Source organism: Taurulus bubalis, assembly GCF_910589615.1.
Source record: "Taurulus bubalis genome assembly, chromosome: 11".
NCBI lineage: Eukaryota > Metazoa > Chordata > Actinopteri > Perciformes > Cottidae > Taurulus > Taurulus bubalis.
In genome coordinates, this window is record NC_136599.1 from 27,627,720 (window position 1) to 27,645,038 (window position 17,319).

The 17,319-nt window shown below is 47.0% G+C and overlaps 1 protein-coding gene across 1 annotated transcript in view; it reads right to left on the reverse strand.

The window, feature by feature from the left end:
• LOC306743398 (myelin transcription factor 1-like) overlaps nt 1-17,319 on the reverse strand; it is a gene marked incomplete at both ends in the record, with an annotated part of 134,798 nt that overhangs the window by 29,454 nt on the left and 88,025 nt on the right. The window contains 2 exon segments of the mRNA XM_079225901.1: nt 279-333; nt 9,148-9,254. Of these exon segments, the coding sequence (XP_079082027.1) occupies nt 279-333; nt 9,148-9,254 (162 nt within the window).

A 17,319-nucleotide genomic window follows, 5' to 3' on the forward strand; every position in this document is an offset into this window, starting at 1 on the left:
CCATTCTGCCGGCACTTTTAGGACGTCCCGAACTTGAAAGGCTTCAATATAAGAGCTTGGGTGAGAATAGCACACGTGCAGCGTTAGCGTTGTTACCAGGATCAACTGCAGAGTCACAGGAAGCTGATGGACGTTCTGTGGTGTGTTGGACTGACAGGAAGTGTGTGTGTGTGTGTGTGTGTGTGTGTGTGTGTGTGTGTGTGTGTGTGTGTGTGTGTGTGTGTGTGTGTGTGTGTGCAGACATGGCCAGACATGTAGAAGAGATGACAAACACTCACCTCTGATACCCTTGGACCGAGTGCGAGTTCGCTTGGCGTCACCCTCTACACTCATCTGGGGAGGAGGGAAGAGGAGGAAGAGGAGGAGGAGACAGGGAGTACAGGAGGAAGAGGAGGAGGAGACAGGGAGTACAGGAGGAAGAGGAGGAGGAGACAGGGAGTACAGGAGGAAGAGGAGGAGGAGACAGGGAGTACAGGAGGAAGAGGAGGAGGAGACAGGGAGTACAGGAGGAAGAGGAGGAGGAGACAGGGAGTACAGGAGGAAGAGGAGGAGGAGACAGGGAGTACAGGAGGAAGAGGAGGAGGAGACAGGGAGTACAGGAGGAAGAGGAGGAGGAGACAGGGAGTACAGGAGCAAGAGGAGGAAGAGGAGACAGGGAGTACAGGAGGAAACAGAGAAGATGGTGCAGAGGAGAAAAGGATGGAGGAGAGGAAGAGACCACAAGTGGTTATTTCTCAGCATATTCAGCACACAGGTAATTGTCCTTCCTCTGCTATAATAACTGGTCAGGATGTCCCATTGGAACACACCACCGTACCGCTGACACAAAGAGACAATCATATCTCTCATTCTCTCAAAACATGGCTCCTCACCTGCCGGTAGAATAAATAACCCACATGCATTCTGAGTCTTTGGTCCTGCTCACTTCATCAGAAAAAGACAGAAACAAAGAGATGGAGAGGAAACAAACCCCTTTTCAGAGCCCCTCCCCACACGCCCCACACACCCCACACACCCCACACGCCCCACACACCCCACTACTACTCTAACTGTAATGTCCTGCACCTGAATGGTTCACATGATTGTACACCAGCAGTCCTCTGCTCATAGGGGCCACGGCCCCGACCATCCTAACGATGCTGAATATAATAATAAAGCACAAAGCCACTGTAATAACCCTTTTAAAAAGAGGATATGTGAGTGTGTGTGTGTGTGTGTGTGTGTGTGTGTGTGTGTGTGTGTGTGTGTGTGTGTGTGTGTGTGTGTGTGTGTGTGTGTGTGCTTCTCCTGGCTCGGCTTTTAAGCCACAAAGGAGCAGGTGTTAACCCTGCTGCCTGGAAAACACACACACACACACACACACACACACACACACACATTGACCCTGGGCCACGCCTCCTCAACACCAACTCTCCTCTCAGTGCTGCTCTCAGAGCACTCTGAAGCTATCAGATGCTTTTTAGACACAATGGAGCCATTAGCTTTGATTACTGGACAGTTTTTTTTTTATTGCAGGTCTCCCCTCTTTCTCCCTTTTTCTCTTTCTGCCTCACACTTCCTTCCCCTGCCCCTCCACCCCAGTTGCCTCTCCACCTCCCCTCTCCTTGCCCAGGCACTTAGCGGCTTTGTTGCCTCTCTCTAGTGGAGTTGGCAGCGCCACAGTGGGGTCCAAACACGGGGCTCTATTCCACTCCTTCTTTTCCTGTGCCTCTCTCTATTTGGCAAAGTCCTTTCCTGCTAATAGACTACTTATGAAAAGAAGGAGGGAAAGAGGGATGAGAGGAAGATGAAGCACGCTGTTGTTGTTGTTAAGGCCCAGAGGAGGGAGCGCTTCATTCAGTAGTGTCTAGTGTTGGGCCGGAGGTACAGGTGCAGCACAGGAACCTCCCTTTCTGTGTGGGGCTCCACCGGCTGGCCTGCTCCTCTCTCTCCCTCTCTCTCTCTCTCTCTCTCTCTCTCTCTCTCTCTCTCTCTCTCTCTCTCTCTCTCTCTCTCCTGCCACAACTCTTTGGATCAACTCTTTGCTGTTGATGTAGAGGTCGAGCAACAAGTGGCAGCGTTGTGTCTCCAGCCTGAGTGAGCTCCACTCACATGTGCTGTGTGTGAAGCGTTGTCAGTTGCCAGTGAGTGTGTGTGTGTGTGTGTGTGTGTGTGTGTTTGTATGTGTCCAGTTTATGTCACTTAATTTAACTATTAACTACATAATGTTACCTTGATATTAATTAGCTTCCCTTCCTTTAAAAGAGAGAGGGAGAGAAAGAGAGAGAGAGAGAGAGAGAGAGAGAGAGAGAGAGAGAGAGAGAGAGACAGACAGGGAGAATAGAAATCATGTTTAAAAAAATAAAAAAATATGAAGAAATCCACATATTGAGGCATCTGTAGCGTCTGAGAATGCAGTAAAATCAATAATCCATCAGACGAAGATGGCGTGTGGATGTGTGACAGTTCTGTGGGGAAACATTTGTTCAGGGCCTGCTAAGCCTTCTCTGCTGGCTAAACAAGGTTTACATTTAAATTCACATTTTTTATAATTATTTTTTTTGTATTTTTTATAATTCAAAGTTATAGCTATTTTATAATTGTATTGTTTTTTTTACAAATAAACTACATGTATTATCATTATGTTTCCCTATTAGCTTATTTTCTCATTGCCAGCTCCTGTGTTGCTCTGTTGTCTGCCTTCTCTTCAGCCTTCAGCCCATTGCTTGTTAAGGGTCTTCTCATCCAATCACATTTCACCTCTGTTTCGCTATGGAATCTAGAGCTGGTTAAACTATATGGAGAGGCCTGCTAGCATTATGAAACGTGTGTTTGAGCGTGGCCATTAACATGCGCTGTGATTGGTCACAAGGAACTCCTCGGGGGCCGCCAAAATCTCATCAACACCACGAATGAATACGGCCAGTTGAGCAATATCTCTAGTATGCAGGCCCGTAGAGATTACCCCCGCAGCCCCCGCACCGCGGGGGGCCCTCGCAGGGACAGGGGGCCTCGCGTGGCAATATTCGTAACTATCCTTTAAAACAGCGGATTTCAATAATAACACATCTCCGTGACCGTGCGAGCATGTAGGAGTCGAACGGCGCCATCTAGATCTTACCAGCCACCTATAAGGAACTTTAAATTCCGTCAACCGTCAGAGATTTTTTTATTTTACAATTCTGGGTCCAGCATTTCCCCTGTGAAATGGACGATCTTTGATCCACCTCAGACACATGCGCAGTCTACTGAAGAGAATGCACCCGGGCTGGCTTCTGGGAAATGTAGTTTTCTTATAGAACTTTGACGTTTTTCATTTTTGAACCGATTTACACAGTTTTTCCCCTGAAAAGCCTTCAAATGACACCGACACTTTGTTTTTTTGTGTTTTTTCATTGCATATTCAGGTTCTGTAGGCTCTGTTCTTTCTAACAAGGCTGTATTAGTATGTGAGACCTTGGTAAGGGTCTGAAGCACACATTTTGAACATGTCGGAAACCGCTCGAAAAGCATTTTTCTGCCATTCTTAATTAGATCATGCTGGATGTTAATAGTTATGATAAAAATATGTTATAAATGTTTTTTTTTTTAAATATACATTTTGCTCACAAGAAAATTCTGAAAAAAAGATATAAAATAATACAAGTATTAGAACTCATTTGTGGTTCATACGACTATTTGAAAACTTAATCTTGAGACGCTCCCCCAGTACCGGGGGATGGGTCTTCACAGTTTGCTATTTGACAGTTGATAGTTGCTATGTGAACGATGCCTGGTTTGTGTACGTTCCAAACTTCCTTTGCTTCCCGATCTCTGTGGCCGTCAAAATAAAAGTCCCATTCACCGTTGACACTTAAATCATATTCTGTGACAGAGGACAAGGGAGAGCCAGGCGTGCGCCAAGGTTCTGCAAGTCCAGCGAAGTCAGGCTCCAGTGAGGAGGCCTCGGGTAGCCGTGAGGAGGCCTCGGGTAGCCGTGAGGAGGCCTCGGGTAGCAATGAGGAGGCCTCGGGTAGCCGTCAGGAGGCCTCGGGTAGCAATGAGGAGGCCTCGGGTAGCCGTGAGGAGGCCTCGGGTAGCAATGAGGAGGCCTCGGGTAGCCGTGCGACAGAGTCAGATGAAACTTCTAATACTACACTTTACCCTGGTGACCGGACACATTTCCCGGCTACCCGAGGCCTCCTCACTGCTACCCGAGGCCTCCTCACGGCTACCCGAGGCCTCCTCATTGCTACCCGAGGCCTCCTGACGGCTACCCGAGGCCTCCTCATTGCTACCCGAGGCCTCCTGACGGCTACCCGAGGCCTCCTCACGGCTACCCGAGGCCTCCTCACAGCTGCCTGGCTCTTCACTGCAGCCTGACTTCGCTGGACTTGCAGAACCTTGGCACACGCCTGGCTCTCCCTTGTCCTCTGTCACAGAATATGATTTAAGTGTCAACGGTGAATGGGACTTTTATTTTGACGGCCACAGAGATCGGGAAGCAAAGGAAGTTTGGAACGTATACAAACCAGGCATCGTTCACATAGCAACTGTCAACTGTCAAATAGCAAACTGTGAAGACCCATCCCCCGGTACTGGGGGAGCGTCTCAAGATTAAGTTTTCAAATAGTCGTATGAACCACAAATGAGTTCTAATACTTGTATTATTTTATATCATTTTTTTTCAGAATTTTCTTTTTACATTTTCTTCTTGTGAAGAAAATGTATATTTAAAAAAAATTTTTTTTATAACATATCTTTATCATAATTATGAACATCCAGCATGATCTAATTAAGAATGGCAGAAAAATGCTTTTCGAGCGGTTTCCGACATGTTCAAAATGTGTGCTTCAGACCCTTACCAAGGTCTCACATACTAATACACCCCTTGTTAGAAAGAACAGAGCCTAAAGAACCCGAATATGCAATGAAACCACACAAAAACAAAGTATTGGGGTCATTTGAAGGCTTTTCAGGGGAAAAACTGTGTAAATCGGTTCAAAAATGAAAAACGTCAAAGTTCTATAAGAAAACTACATTTCCCAGAAGCCAGCCCGGGTGCATTCTCTTCAGTAGACTGCGCATGTGTCTGAGGTGGATCAAAGATCGTCCATTTCACAGGGGAAATGCTGGACCCAGAATTGTAAAATAAAAAAATCTCTGACGGTTGACGGAATTTAAAGTTCCTTATAGGTGGCTGGTAAGATCTAGATGGCGCCGTTCGACTCCTACATGCTCGCACGGTCACGGAGATGTGTTATTATTGAAATCCGCTGTTTTAAAGGATAGTTACGAGCGATTTTGTGAAACGTTACTTGCGTCGCGGAAAGTTGGAAAAAAATTAAAAATAAAAAAATATTGCCACGCGAGGCCCCCTGTCGCTGCGAGGCCCCCCCGCGGTGCGGGGGCTGCGGGGGTAATCCAAAACCACGGCCCGCCACTTTTACTGAAAGCTACAAAACACTTTCATGTGTGTTGGTATGGCGGCCCTTGTGGACAAAGGTGGTAATGTTTCTGAACACCAGAGTCCCTAATGCTGCGTTCACACCAAATGTTTACTGCGTCAGTTTACTCGCTCGACAATAAAAGTGTGTTCATTTTAAAGCAGGAACCACAGCGGTGGAGCGCTGACCTGTCAGTGATCAGTCAGTGACCTGTCAGTGACCTGTCAGTGACCAGTCAGTGACCTGTCAGTGTCCTGTCAGTGTCTTGTCAGTGTCCTGTCAGTGACCAGTCAGTGTCCTGTCAGTGACCAGTCAGTGGCCAGTCAGTGTCCTGTCAGTGACCAGTCAGTGTGCTGTCAGTGTCCAGTCAGTGACCAGTCAGTGACCTGTCAGTGTGCTGTCAGTGACCTGTCAGTGTCCAGTCAGTGTCCTGTCAGTGACCTGTCAGTGGTGACCAGTCAGTGTCCTGTCAGTGTCCTGTCAGTGACCTGTCAGTGTCCTGTCAGTGACCAGTCAGTGACCAGTCAGTGTCTTGTCAGTGACCTGTCAGTGTCCTGTCAGTGACCAGTCAGTGTCTTGTCAGTGACCTGTCAGTGACCAGTCAGTGTCTTGTCAGTGACCTGTCAGTGTCCTGTCAGTGACCAGTCAGTGTCTTGTCAGTGACCTGTCAGTGACCAGTCAGTGTCTTGTCAGTGACCTGTCAGTGTCCTGTCAGTGACCAGTCAGTGACCAGTCAGTGTCTTGTCAGTGTCTTGTCAGTGACCAGTCAGTGTCTTGTCAGTGTCCTGTCAGTGACCAGTCAGTGACCTGTCAGTGTCTTGTCAGTGTCCTGTCAGTGACCAGTCAGTGACCAGTCAGTGTCTTGTCAGTGACCTGTCAGTGACCAGTTAGTGTCTTGTCAGTGACCAGTCAGTGTCCTGTCAGTGTCTTGTCAGTGACCTGTCAGTGTCCTGTCAGTGACCAGTCAGTGACCAGTCAGTGTCTTGTCAGTGACCAGTCAGTGGGATTCAGAATGTTGATGAATCAAAGGGTTGGATGTGTATGTCTTAGTTGTGACTGAGAGGGAGAGAGGAGTGCATGTGGAGGAGATGAACACACATGAAGAGGTGATATCCCGTTCTGCGCCTCCTCCTCATATTGATAGTCACAGATGAATCTGAACCTGCACTGAAAAGCAGGGCCCCTATTGCTTTCATGTTTGCGTAACCATAGCTACGCACATTTAAATAGGTAAGCACATCTGAGTTTCTCCTCTTTTTCTTGTCCCTTTTCTCAATTCCAGCTCATTAAATGTGTGTGAACACAAAGTCACAGTGAGTCACATTCACCTGGTTTCCATAATGTCTTTCAAAGACTTCTTAATGTTCAACTCGTCCTTTACTGTTGTCTTTTAATCAGACATCTGCTGGAGCGGCGGGTCGCTGGGCTTCACCACCGAGGAGAGACGAGAGGAAGATGAGGAGGATGTCCGTGTGTGTGTGTGTGTGTTGGGGTTTAACTAGTGCAGGGGTCGGCAACCCGCGGCTCCCTGAGGCTTTAAAAAAAAAACACGTTTACATTTCATTTTATTTTGCCCAGTGGAAATTTTTTCAAAGGAGACTCCTCTTATCTTGGAGTTTGAGCTGATATTGTGTCACTGAAAATAAAAATAAATTTTTAAAAGTTTAAACAGCAAACTGAGTAAAGTAAATATACTTTCACAAAGTGGATCAAGTCTCCAAACTCCAGTACTGCTGTTAGTTCTGTGGCAGTTCATGAGACACCGAGGCGTCCTCTAGTAAAGACGGATCCGTCCTTCTCTGTTTGCGGTGCTCTAAAAGTCCGTAGTGAGGACGCTCAGTGTAAACGTAGCAAACTATATGCTTCTAAAAATGTAAACCTCACGTGAAGAGGACAGGATCAAACCTGCTACCTTGTGATTACAGGACGAACACTCGACCACATCAACCACATATATAGACAGGTCTCAATATCCGTATATAGCTGTATATTTAATTGACCTCAATGTAGCCAACGCATGACCTTTTTTTCTCCTCTTCATAAGAGTTTGATAGTTATAAACAGGTAAAGTAGAAATACAATGTCAAGAACTTTACTCTTGTTCTATACTTTCATAAATACAACAAACTATAGTCTTTGTGTATATTATATGACTATGTATATAACTTTATAGGCTGTGGTATCAAATAGCTTTTGCGGCTCCAGACACATTTTTTTGGGTGAAAAATAGGGCAAAATGGCTCTTTGGATAGGAAAGGTTGCTGACCCCTGTGTGAAATGTGGTGTGGAGCTGCAGCAGTAGAAGAAGAAGGGAAGAGGAGGAGGAGGAAGATGTGGCTGTGTTGTACATTATCCATGATACTTCTGCTCTGCTTTCTGTCAGCTGCATGTAAATGTGTGTCTGGGGGCAGTGACTTCAGAGAGAAGGTCACCCTTCGTCCCCCGGTGCACATAAATGACTCCTTTATTCATTTTCAGGTTTACAAGACTGAGGACGAGGAGGGGGTAAGGTGGGCAGAGACAGAGCGAGGAGCGCTCACACCCGGCGAGGAAGACTGACATCTCCAAACATTACCTGCGGACAGCAGCTGCCAATTAGAGTTCCCTCGCCACGCGGCCTCCATGTTGGATGGCCGTGCGGTGCCTTCCAGTTTCACTTTAATAATTCATGCACAGCAGAGGGAGCGGTGGGGAGGGGGAGGGGCGCTGGGCTTCACTTCATATGCAGAAACACTAATGTAATGTAATGCTTCTCTCCATATGCAGAAACACTGAGCATGTGTGGCTGCCGAACGGGTCAGATGTGAGTACGCTGCTGTCAGAGGTTTGCCCTTTACAGAGGGAGCATCCCTGATTCAGCGTCTAGTCTAACAAAGACCTGGAGGAGCTGTGTGAGGGCCAGGTATCAGAAGGGTCCAGCAGACGGGGGCCGCTTCACATGATGCAGTGTTTGAAACCATGTCTCTCTCTCTCTCTCTCTCTCTCTCTCTCTCTCTCTCTCTCTCTCTCTCTCTCTCTCACCAGCTCCCTCAGCTGCAGAAATCAAACCAGATCAATAAAAGTCATCTCTTCAGATGAACCCGAGCCATCACGGGAAGCAGAACTACTTTTACTGGGCCTGTGGGGAAACAACCCCCAACCGCCGCTCCTCCCTCTTTCAATCTCCCCTCAATCCCTCCATCTCTTTGTTGGGTGTCACACTCTCAGTTGTGATGCAGAGGGAGAGAAAAATAACCAAATGTTTACAGAATGGAGACATAGCCTTGAAATGGTGGCAATTTGTGTCAGAAGTATTAGAAGAAAGAGTCTGCAGGTTTCTACTCTGCTGATAAGGAGGAATATCATGGACAAAAAAAAGGTATGAGCAGCTCAAGGACATTGTTTTAACTTTTTTTTTATTGTGTTTCAATACAAAAAAAGAGAGTGAACTCAGCAGCGGGAAAACGCTGAGCTGGGCCACGCTGAGCTTTACTAAACTGAGCTAAGCTGAGCGGGGCAGAGGATGGGCGGGGCCAAGCGGGAGATGTGATGTGTTGTTTGATTCATGTTTTTCTGTCCAGCGGGCCATCAATCCCCCTTCCCCCTCCCAACACACAACACACAGTCTGCCTCCTCTCTCCATCCCCCCCTCCCTCCGCCTCCACCCTTTTTGACTTTCCCCGCTGAGTTAGGGGATTGGGGAAATGCCCAGGAAGCAGAATGAGGTTGGATGGGTGTGTTGGGTGCGGGCCTTGTCACTCACCATGATTGGTCGACGGTTCTGCAGTCTCTGGGAGGCCTGGCAGCGGCTGCTGGTCCTCTCGCCTCGTGTCCACCGCTGGTTCACCAGCTCGCCACGGAACTCATTTTCTAGAGCGCGAACCAAGAGGGAGGTGGGACGAGAAGGGAGGAAAAGAACAAAAGAGGAGAGAAAAAAGAGAGTTGTCATATGAAATCAACAGCATCAGCACCAATGGACGGGGCAGCAGTTTCGATAAAGGGAGGGGGGGCTACTTTGAGGGAAGGTCGGGGCACTGGAGCATGCTGCACACACACACACATACACACACACACACACACACACACACACACACACACACACACACACACACACACACACACACACACACACACAGGGCTGAGTGCCCCAGCTGGGGTCCCTGTCAGCCTGCTATTAGAATCAATCAAATTTGCGCATTTTTATCGAGCTTTTCAGGGTGCATATATAAGCAAATAGGGGGATGGGCGACGTGAGATGAGAGGAGGTGAAGAATGGTCAGTAAATAATGAATCATACATAAATCAAGCCTTCTCTTTTCTCTCCCCCTCTCTGCCCTTTTTTCATCAAGGTAATAGCTCTTCACTCGGTATTCCTGACCGTCCAGAGAAACACACTAAATCTACTAAATCTATTTCAGATCCCTTTTTCCATTCTGCCTCTCTGGTTCTGTTGGAGGCGTTCTAGCGGTCGAGGTGGTCCAAACCCCGGCTCCAGGTTCAGGGAGAGTGCAGATTATGTTTCTATGAATGCCCAAGGCTGAACTTTCAACTATGTAGCTGTAAGACTCTTCATCTGTGCGACTCCAAAATGCACTGCTGAGCTGGTACAGGGACATCTGATTCTTTTCCATGTGTGTGTGTGTGTGTGTGTGTGTGTGTGTGTGTATATATATATATAAATATATAGATGACATACACACCCCCTTTATAAGGGTTGTGTTTCTCAGTCGGAGCAGAGCGGTGAAAGAGCCAGAAGCCCCCTGAGTTTAGGGACTAAGACCCTTCTGTCCATCAACAACAAGAGAAATGAGACCCGGTGTGGGGCTGAATCCACTGAACATGTAAACCAAAGCAGCAATATAGTGGCAGAGTCACCATGACACAAATCATGACGACTACAGTAGTAATTCAAAGTATTCCAATTCTAATTTAAAAACTGAAGGAATGTTTCAGATTTAAAATGATGGCATTGATTGCTTTGTGAGGCCACACAACGTTGTGAGGAGGGTGAGACGTGTCTCCATCCTCTTCCTCTTCCTCCAGCTGCTCCAGATACAGAGTGCTGTCCTGCAGGTGAACCCAGAGCTGCAGAGGGCATGAAGCTAGGTCTGTGAGACAACAAAAGGCTGCACGTCCGTATCCGAGGGGTGAGGGAGTGAGGAGGTGAAGGGGTGAGGGGAGCTTGATGGAGGGGGCTGCACTGTGTGGGACCCCACGCAGTGCAGCCCCCTCCATCAAGCTCCCCCCTCCCCTCCCCCTCCCCTCCCCCTCTCCTCGCCCATCCCTACTTTCCCCGCTAAGTGCAAACCTCGGCAAAGCCAGCGCTCTTTGCAAAATGCTTGTTTATCAACTTTCACTCCACCCTCAGGAAAAAAGTGATTACAACAGCAGTACTGTTCGTCTGCATCTCTCTCTCTCTCTCTCTCTCTCTCTCTCTCTCTCTCTCTCTCTCTCTCTCTCTCTCTCTCTCTCTCTCGGCCTGTCTGTCTCTCCCCCCTCCTCCCCCTTAGAGTGAAGGGAAGTGAGCATCCGTCCTGTATTGTTGGTTTTGAGGCCAGGAGGCGGAGTGAGCCCTCCCATAATGCCGAGCATAGAGCGTCTCTGTATTGGACCCCATCCCTTCATGTGTCAGCCTCCTCTCACTTCTCCTCCTGACCGCTGAGCAGAGGAAACACATCTGGACCGCTTCAACCTGCGTGAGATCCCACAGGTTCATAGAATCAGGCAGTTACTCACAGAAAAGGTGTCTGAATAGTCCTCTGATCTTTCATCTGTGGTGTGAAAACCTGAACACCTGGATCCCTCGCAAATGAAAAAAAAGCATAAACACTAATTTGCCTCGTCTGCTCAGGACATGTGCGCTCTTATTCTTTGATCAGATTCGGCTCATTCCCACCTAAAAGACTGGCAGCTCATTATTTGGCAGTGAGAATTGGAGGAGTGCGAGACAATTAGCCATTCACCAGGGAGGGCTGGTTAATCAGAGGTACAGAATGAATGGATTAAATATCCTATTTTACCAGGATTCTGAGATATTAATCAAAGTTTTTCTAATAGAAAATCCTTCCTGTTTTCGGCACAAAACCCTTTAATAAATCAACACGTTTTTTTAGAGTATAGACACTAAAAAAACCTTCTACCAGAAAACAAAGTTTGGACTTGATAATACCATTATAGGCAGGCGGTTTACTGTACAGGGACAATGGAGCAAAGAGACCTAAACCCATAGTTGGATTAAAGACCAGGGTGAACCGTGTAACAGTATTAGTCCGTACGGGCCGGCCAGCTGGACACCCTGGTCCTGTTAAGCAGGATTTAGAGGCAACTTAGTGTGATTACAGCGAGCCGGAAGAGACAGAGAAATCAAAAGTTGAGGAGCGGGACGCTCTTTATTACTCGCTGCTTTCCTTTGTCACAGGATAAGAAACACTGACCAGATCATCTGAGAGATATTATGTGTTTTGTGATGTATAGATAGATAACCAGAAAAATACAGTTCAGATAAATCCTTTAGCCCAAACCCTCAGTTGTATTTCCAGAGTGCAACAGAGCGCTCTGGTCAGGGCGAGGTGGGTTATCAGTTATGGGATGGGGTGCGCCATGGCAACCAGAGGGCCAGCCTGACATCAGCACCAGAGGACCTGCACCTGGAAGTCCTCGCTGAAGGCAGCACTTTGTGCTGCTCTCAGCAGTTCTGCATGTCAAGTTTTTCTATCTGAGAATCTCTGCATCTCTGAATCTCGGCTTCTTTTTAATTAATTCAGGGTTTTTTTAAGAATATTTATTTATTTCTCTTTTAACACATGGCATGAAATTCATTATTTGCAGGCTTTCATTTGAAATGCCTCCTCTCCATTGAAAGCCTGGCCAACCCTGACCTTTTCTTGTATTGCTAGGATTTCTGATAGGCTTTGAATGAGGAGGGTGCAGTTTGGCCCCATCTGCTCCTCAACATGTTTATTGCTCTCCTCCTCCGGCACCTGCTGTCCTCACAGGCCGCTCAGCCTCCACACAGAGGGTTCCTGCTATCACGGTATACAGAACACACTGAGGGAACCTGTGCTGCTGTCATACGGCACTAATAACCTCCTTCTGCAATCCTCTGAAGCGAGGCTACACGTCTCAGGAAAGTAACCAGAAGAATAACTAGAGGTGGTTCATCAGGACACCTTGAGCTCTGTGTTCATCCTACATGAAGGAGATGAGTACAGGCTCCTTCTGCTTCGCCTAGATCCCTCCTCTATTGCTCTCTAGGTTTCTTTCTTTTTCGCCCAGTTAAATGTCCTGATCCGATGTGAGGTCCTGGGACAGATGATGTCAAATATGTGCAGATTGTAAAGCCCTCTGAGGCAAATTTTGGGCTGAAATAGTATACGCTTTAAAACCAACTGCAGACTTTACAAAAGTCACCACAGAGGTCTGTCTTTACATTTCAAAAGCAGATAAAGTCAGTAAAACATCGTAGTATATCACTATAAGAGCCAAGCGTCATTCCAGATTGATCAAACAGACATAGTCCTTAGAAAGACAAATGGACATGATTTCTTCTAAAGATGGTGTGAAGTAACTTGAACGTCCTGAAAGAGGGAGTGTGTGTGGTGAGCAGGTGGAGCCTCACACCGGGAGAGAGCCACAGAGAGGGTGACATAACACCGAGCATCCTCATCCCTCATCTCGTTCCTCCATCTTAGGACGCAGGTGCTCTGACAGACCGCGAGGCGCACACAGCACATTACGTGGCCATCTAAGCAAAGCGTGGACACACACACACACACACACACACACACACACACACACACACACACACACACACACACACACACACAGCGCGCGCAGCCTCACATCTCACGTTCTCGGGGTGAATCGGACTAGATGAGCTTTTCAAAAAATTCCGGCGAAATGTGCATCCCGTTGCTCATGTCTCGCGCTTCTGACCACTTTAGTTTTATTTCCAGCAAGGCGGCGGACATGAGGAGAGAGCATCTCTGCTTTGCTGCAGAGGATCAAATGGCAGACCCCTCCCTCTTAAACACACACTCTCTCCATCCTTCCATCTGTCCGTGCATCCACAAACACACACGCACACGCTAGCGCACGCACGCACGCACACACACACACACACACACACACACACACACACACACACACACACACACACACACACATACACACAGTTCTGCTCAACGCCCACTGTAATATCGGAATAATAACACAGTGAGCTGCCGGACACATGCGCGTTATAAGCAGAAGGAGAAGACGGGCTCGCGCTGAACGAGCGGCGGCGCGCGGAGGTCCAGCGCCCCGCGGATGTGTTCCTGGAGATGGAGAAGGTGAAACTAGAGGACGGAGTGAGAACACACTTCAGAGTGACTCCGTTCAGCCGGAGAGCATCCAGAGACACACCACGGGGAGAGGAAGTGTCCGGCAGAGCCGCAGGGCAGCAAAGTGGCTGAAACACGCACCATGGAGGATGCTTTATTCCCACTTATAATAACTATAATGATAATAACAATAACAATAATAATAATAATGATCATTATTATGAGGCATCAATGTAAGGACCAGCATTTGAGGGCAAAGTACAGCATCTTCTCTATTTCTGCAGTACTATCACCAATGATGCGTTTTGAAAATGAAAATAAATAAAACAAATACACACTTTGTTTTAACTGGTAAACAGCAGCTGTGAGGAAGTTTAAATTCATATGTTGTCAAATTTGAAAATATAAAAACACTATATGCCCACAGAAATCACGCTGCCGGCGCTGCTATAGCATATAGGGTGAGGAGGAATATCAAAGTTACGCAAAGAAAGGCCTTTAGATGTCGAGATGTATCATCAGAAAGCCTCGAAACATAAACATCTGATTACCTGTGTTCAACAATATTTCCTCTGGGCTTCGGCGCGGCGTCCTCGCGGTGTTTTGAGAGTTGCGGTGTCGCTGTCAAGGAGTTTGCTAAAAAGATATCCCGAGTAAATGTCTTGAAAAAGGATCATCTATCCCGTTACTAAGGTCCACCTCTGATCTCAACGCTGCGCGGCTCTCCGCCCGCTGCTCGGCTCCGGGTCGCGGCGGTGAGATGTTACTTGTTTGTAAGCAAAAACATGGCTTCATTTGCCTTTGTCAGCGAGAAAACACGTAATATTGACTTACCTTTCCCTCACGAGCCATTGTGCCCCCTCCTCCCCCCACACACCCACCCTCTCCTCCCTCCGCCCTTTGCCATGACATCACGGAAGCTGTAGTAAAACCTCCAGCATCGGAGGGGCAGGGCTTGAGGTCCCCCTTACTACACACACACACACACACACACACACACACACACACACACAATGGAGATGTACACTCCCCTTTCGCTCTCTCTCTCTCTCGCTCTCTCTCTCTCTCTCTCTCTCTCTCTCTCTCTCTCTCTCTCTCTCTCTCTCGCTCTCTCTCTCTCATCTTCTGAACCTGAGACTGAAAACAGACTTTAGACAGACACCGTCGACTTGTCCTAACATCAGAATAAGTTCCCCCGCTGCTCCCTCCACAGCGTGCCGTCATGATCAGTGTGTATCAGTGTGTATCAGTGTGTATCAGTGTGTATCAGTGTGTAGCAGTGTGTATCAGTGTGTATCAGTGTGTAGCATTGTGTATCAGTGTGTATCAGTGTGTAGCAGTGTGTATCAGTGTGTAGCAGTGTGTATCAGTGTGTAGCAGTGTGTATCAGTGTGTATCAGTGTGTAGCAGTGTGTAGCAGTGTGTAGCAGTGTGTATCAGTGTGTATCAGTGTGTAGCAGTGTGTATCAGTGTGTATCAGTGTGTATCAGTGTGTAGCAGTGTGTATCAGTGTGTATCAGTGTGTATCAGTGTGTAGCAGTGTGTAGCAGTGTGTATCAGTGTGTAGCAGTGTGTATCAGTGTGTAGCAGTGTGTAGCAGTGTGTATCAGTGTGTATCAGTGTGTAGCAGTGTGTATCAGTGTGTAGCAGTGTGTAGCAGTGTGTATCAGAGTGTATCAGTGTGTATCAGAGTGCGCCCTGGCAACACTGTCACACACCACAATGAGCTCGTGTTTTATACACTTCCTGGAGTTCTTGATGTTTCACAAATGCATCCCAGAGGTTATTTCCACTGTAACCCCCAAACACACACACACACACACACACACACACACACACACACACACACACACACACACACACACACACACACACACACCTCCTGGGAAATGGTCCCGTCCAATAATTCATTGAAGGGCTATGTGTTCTCCTCGGACTGGAGCTGATGTGTAGCTGCATGCAGAGCTCTACGCTCAGTCCTCCGGGTCTTAACGACATCAAAAGCAGAGAGCTTTACGAAAAATATATTTATGTTCCCGGGAGGTTAGTGGATGGAAGTGCGATATCAATTTGGATTATCGCTGAGAAATAATACGCCGCGGAGAAATGGTCTTGACGCCTGCAGGAGTTTGGAGAAGAGTGATCACTGTCAGGAACAGATGTGTCGATGCTTTCTTTAAGGCTCATTGAGAGTAATGCCAACTGTCAGCGCAGCTCCAAACAACAGTCAGTCTTAATAGTGCAACTTGGAGTCACTCCCAAATGTTGCTCACACCGCGGCTCTGCTTTGCTGTTTTGAAGCCATTAGTGGGAATGACAACCATTCATTACAAGCCATTTGAGAATAGTCCCCACAAATGCCATCCTTTATCTGCTGTCTCCACGCCGCGCACGCGGGGAATATTCAAAAAGCCCAACCTTCAGCTTTCAGAAATTCTATTAAATTCTTATCTCTTTGCAGCAGGCTCTTTTTGTGCAATCCCATTGTTATGCATTGGAGCTGAAATCAATCACCGGCCGTGCACGCCGCATCAGTCTGATTTCAGACTGTGGGCGCGGAGAGAGAGAATTCACTCAACAACAGCATCAACAATCGAATAAACAAAAGGGAGAAAATATGAGAAACCCCGGGCCCGGATCCAGCAGAGGGAACCGTGTGGGAGAGGTCTGCCCCCGAGTGAAACATAGTTATGAATATTATAGAGAAGATCGGAAGTAGTGGTCTGGACACAAATCCGTAATACACATTCAATGACTATTCTTTTCCCTGTGAGATGTCAGCACTGCGGACAGCTCCAGCAGGTTCAGCACTGCGGACAGCTCCCCGCTCAGGCTGCACAATGCTCACGTGAGCTATTGTTGAGCTAACAAAGGCTTTTGTCTGAACTTTTTGAAAGTTATTCTATTCCATGTGCTTATCTATATCCACATTTATCCGAGTACTCTGAGTATCTGAGTATTACTATATTTAAAGTCGTTCCCCTTATAAAAAAAGGATAGGAAATACAATTTAAAGTAAACTCACGTTGTCCTCATTGAAAGCTTGAATAACAGTTTGTTACTAAACTAGGTTGAAATACACAAAATATTCACTTTTACACGCGAGGTTAACAGTCAGTCAGCTGGTATATCAGCTGTTCTGGTCTTGTCCTCTGTTGTTACAAAGTATTCAAATCAAACTATGTGCTCAACAATTCTTTGTGAGCAAGTTATCACTCAGCTAAACTAATAGAAACCACACTCAAATAATCTAAAGTAAACCTCATTATACATTTGAATAAATATTTGTTACTAAACTGAAAAAAGGAAAATAATTCCATTTGGGCAGCTCTGAGTACCAAATAAAACTAAACTAAAGTGAAATCAACTCAACTTGTCTTTTCTTTTCCTATATCTTATTTTGAAGGATAATAGACAGCTTTCCCTTCTATTGTAACAAAGTGTGTGCAGATGCAGATGGCAGAGGCTCCAGACTGCTGCTCATTGTGCAGAGCATCAATATTACATGCGGCAGCAGCTGACTGGGCGCTGAGGTTGGGACGGGGAGGCCCCTCCAGTCCCTCGACAGATGGAACAAGCCGACAGACTAACACAACAAAAAGTTTTTAATAAGC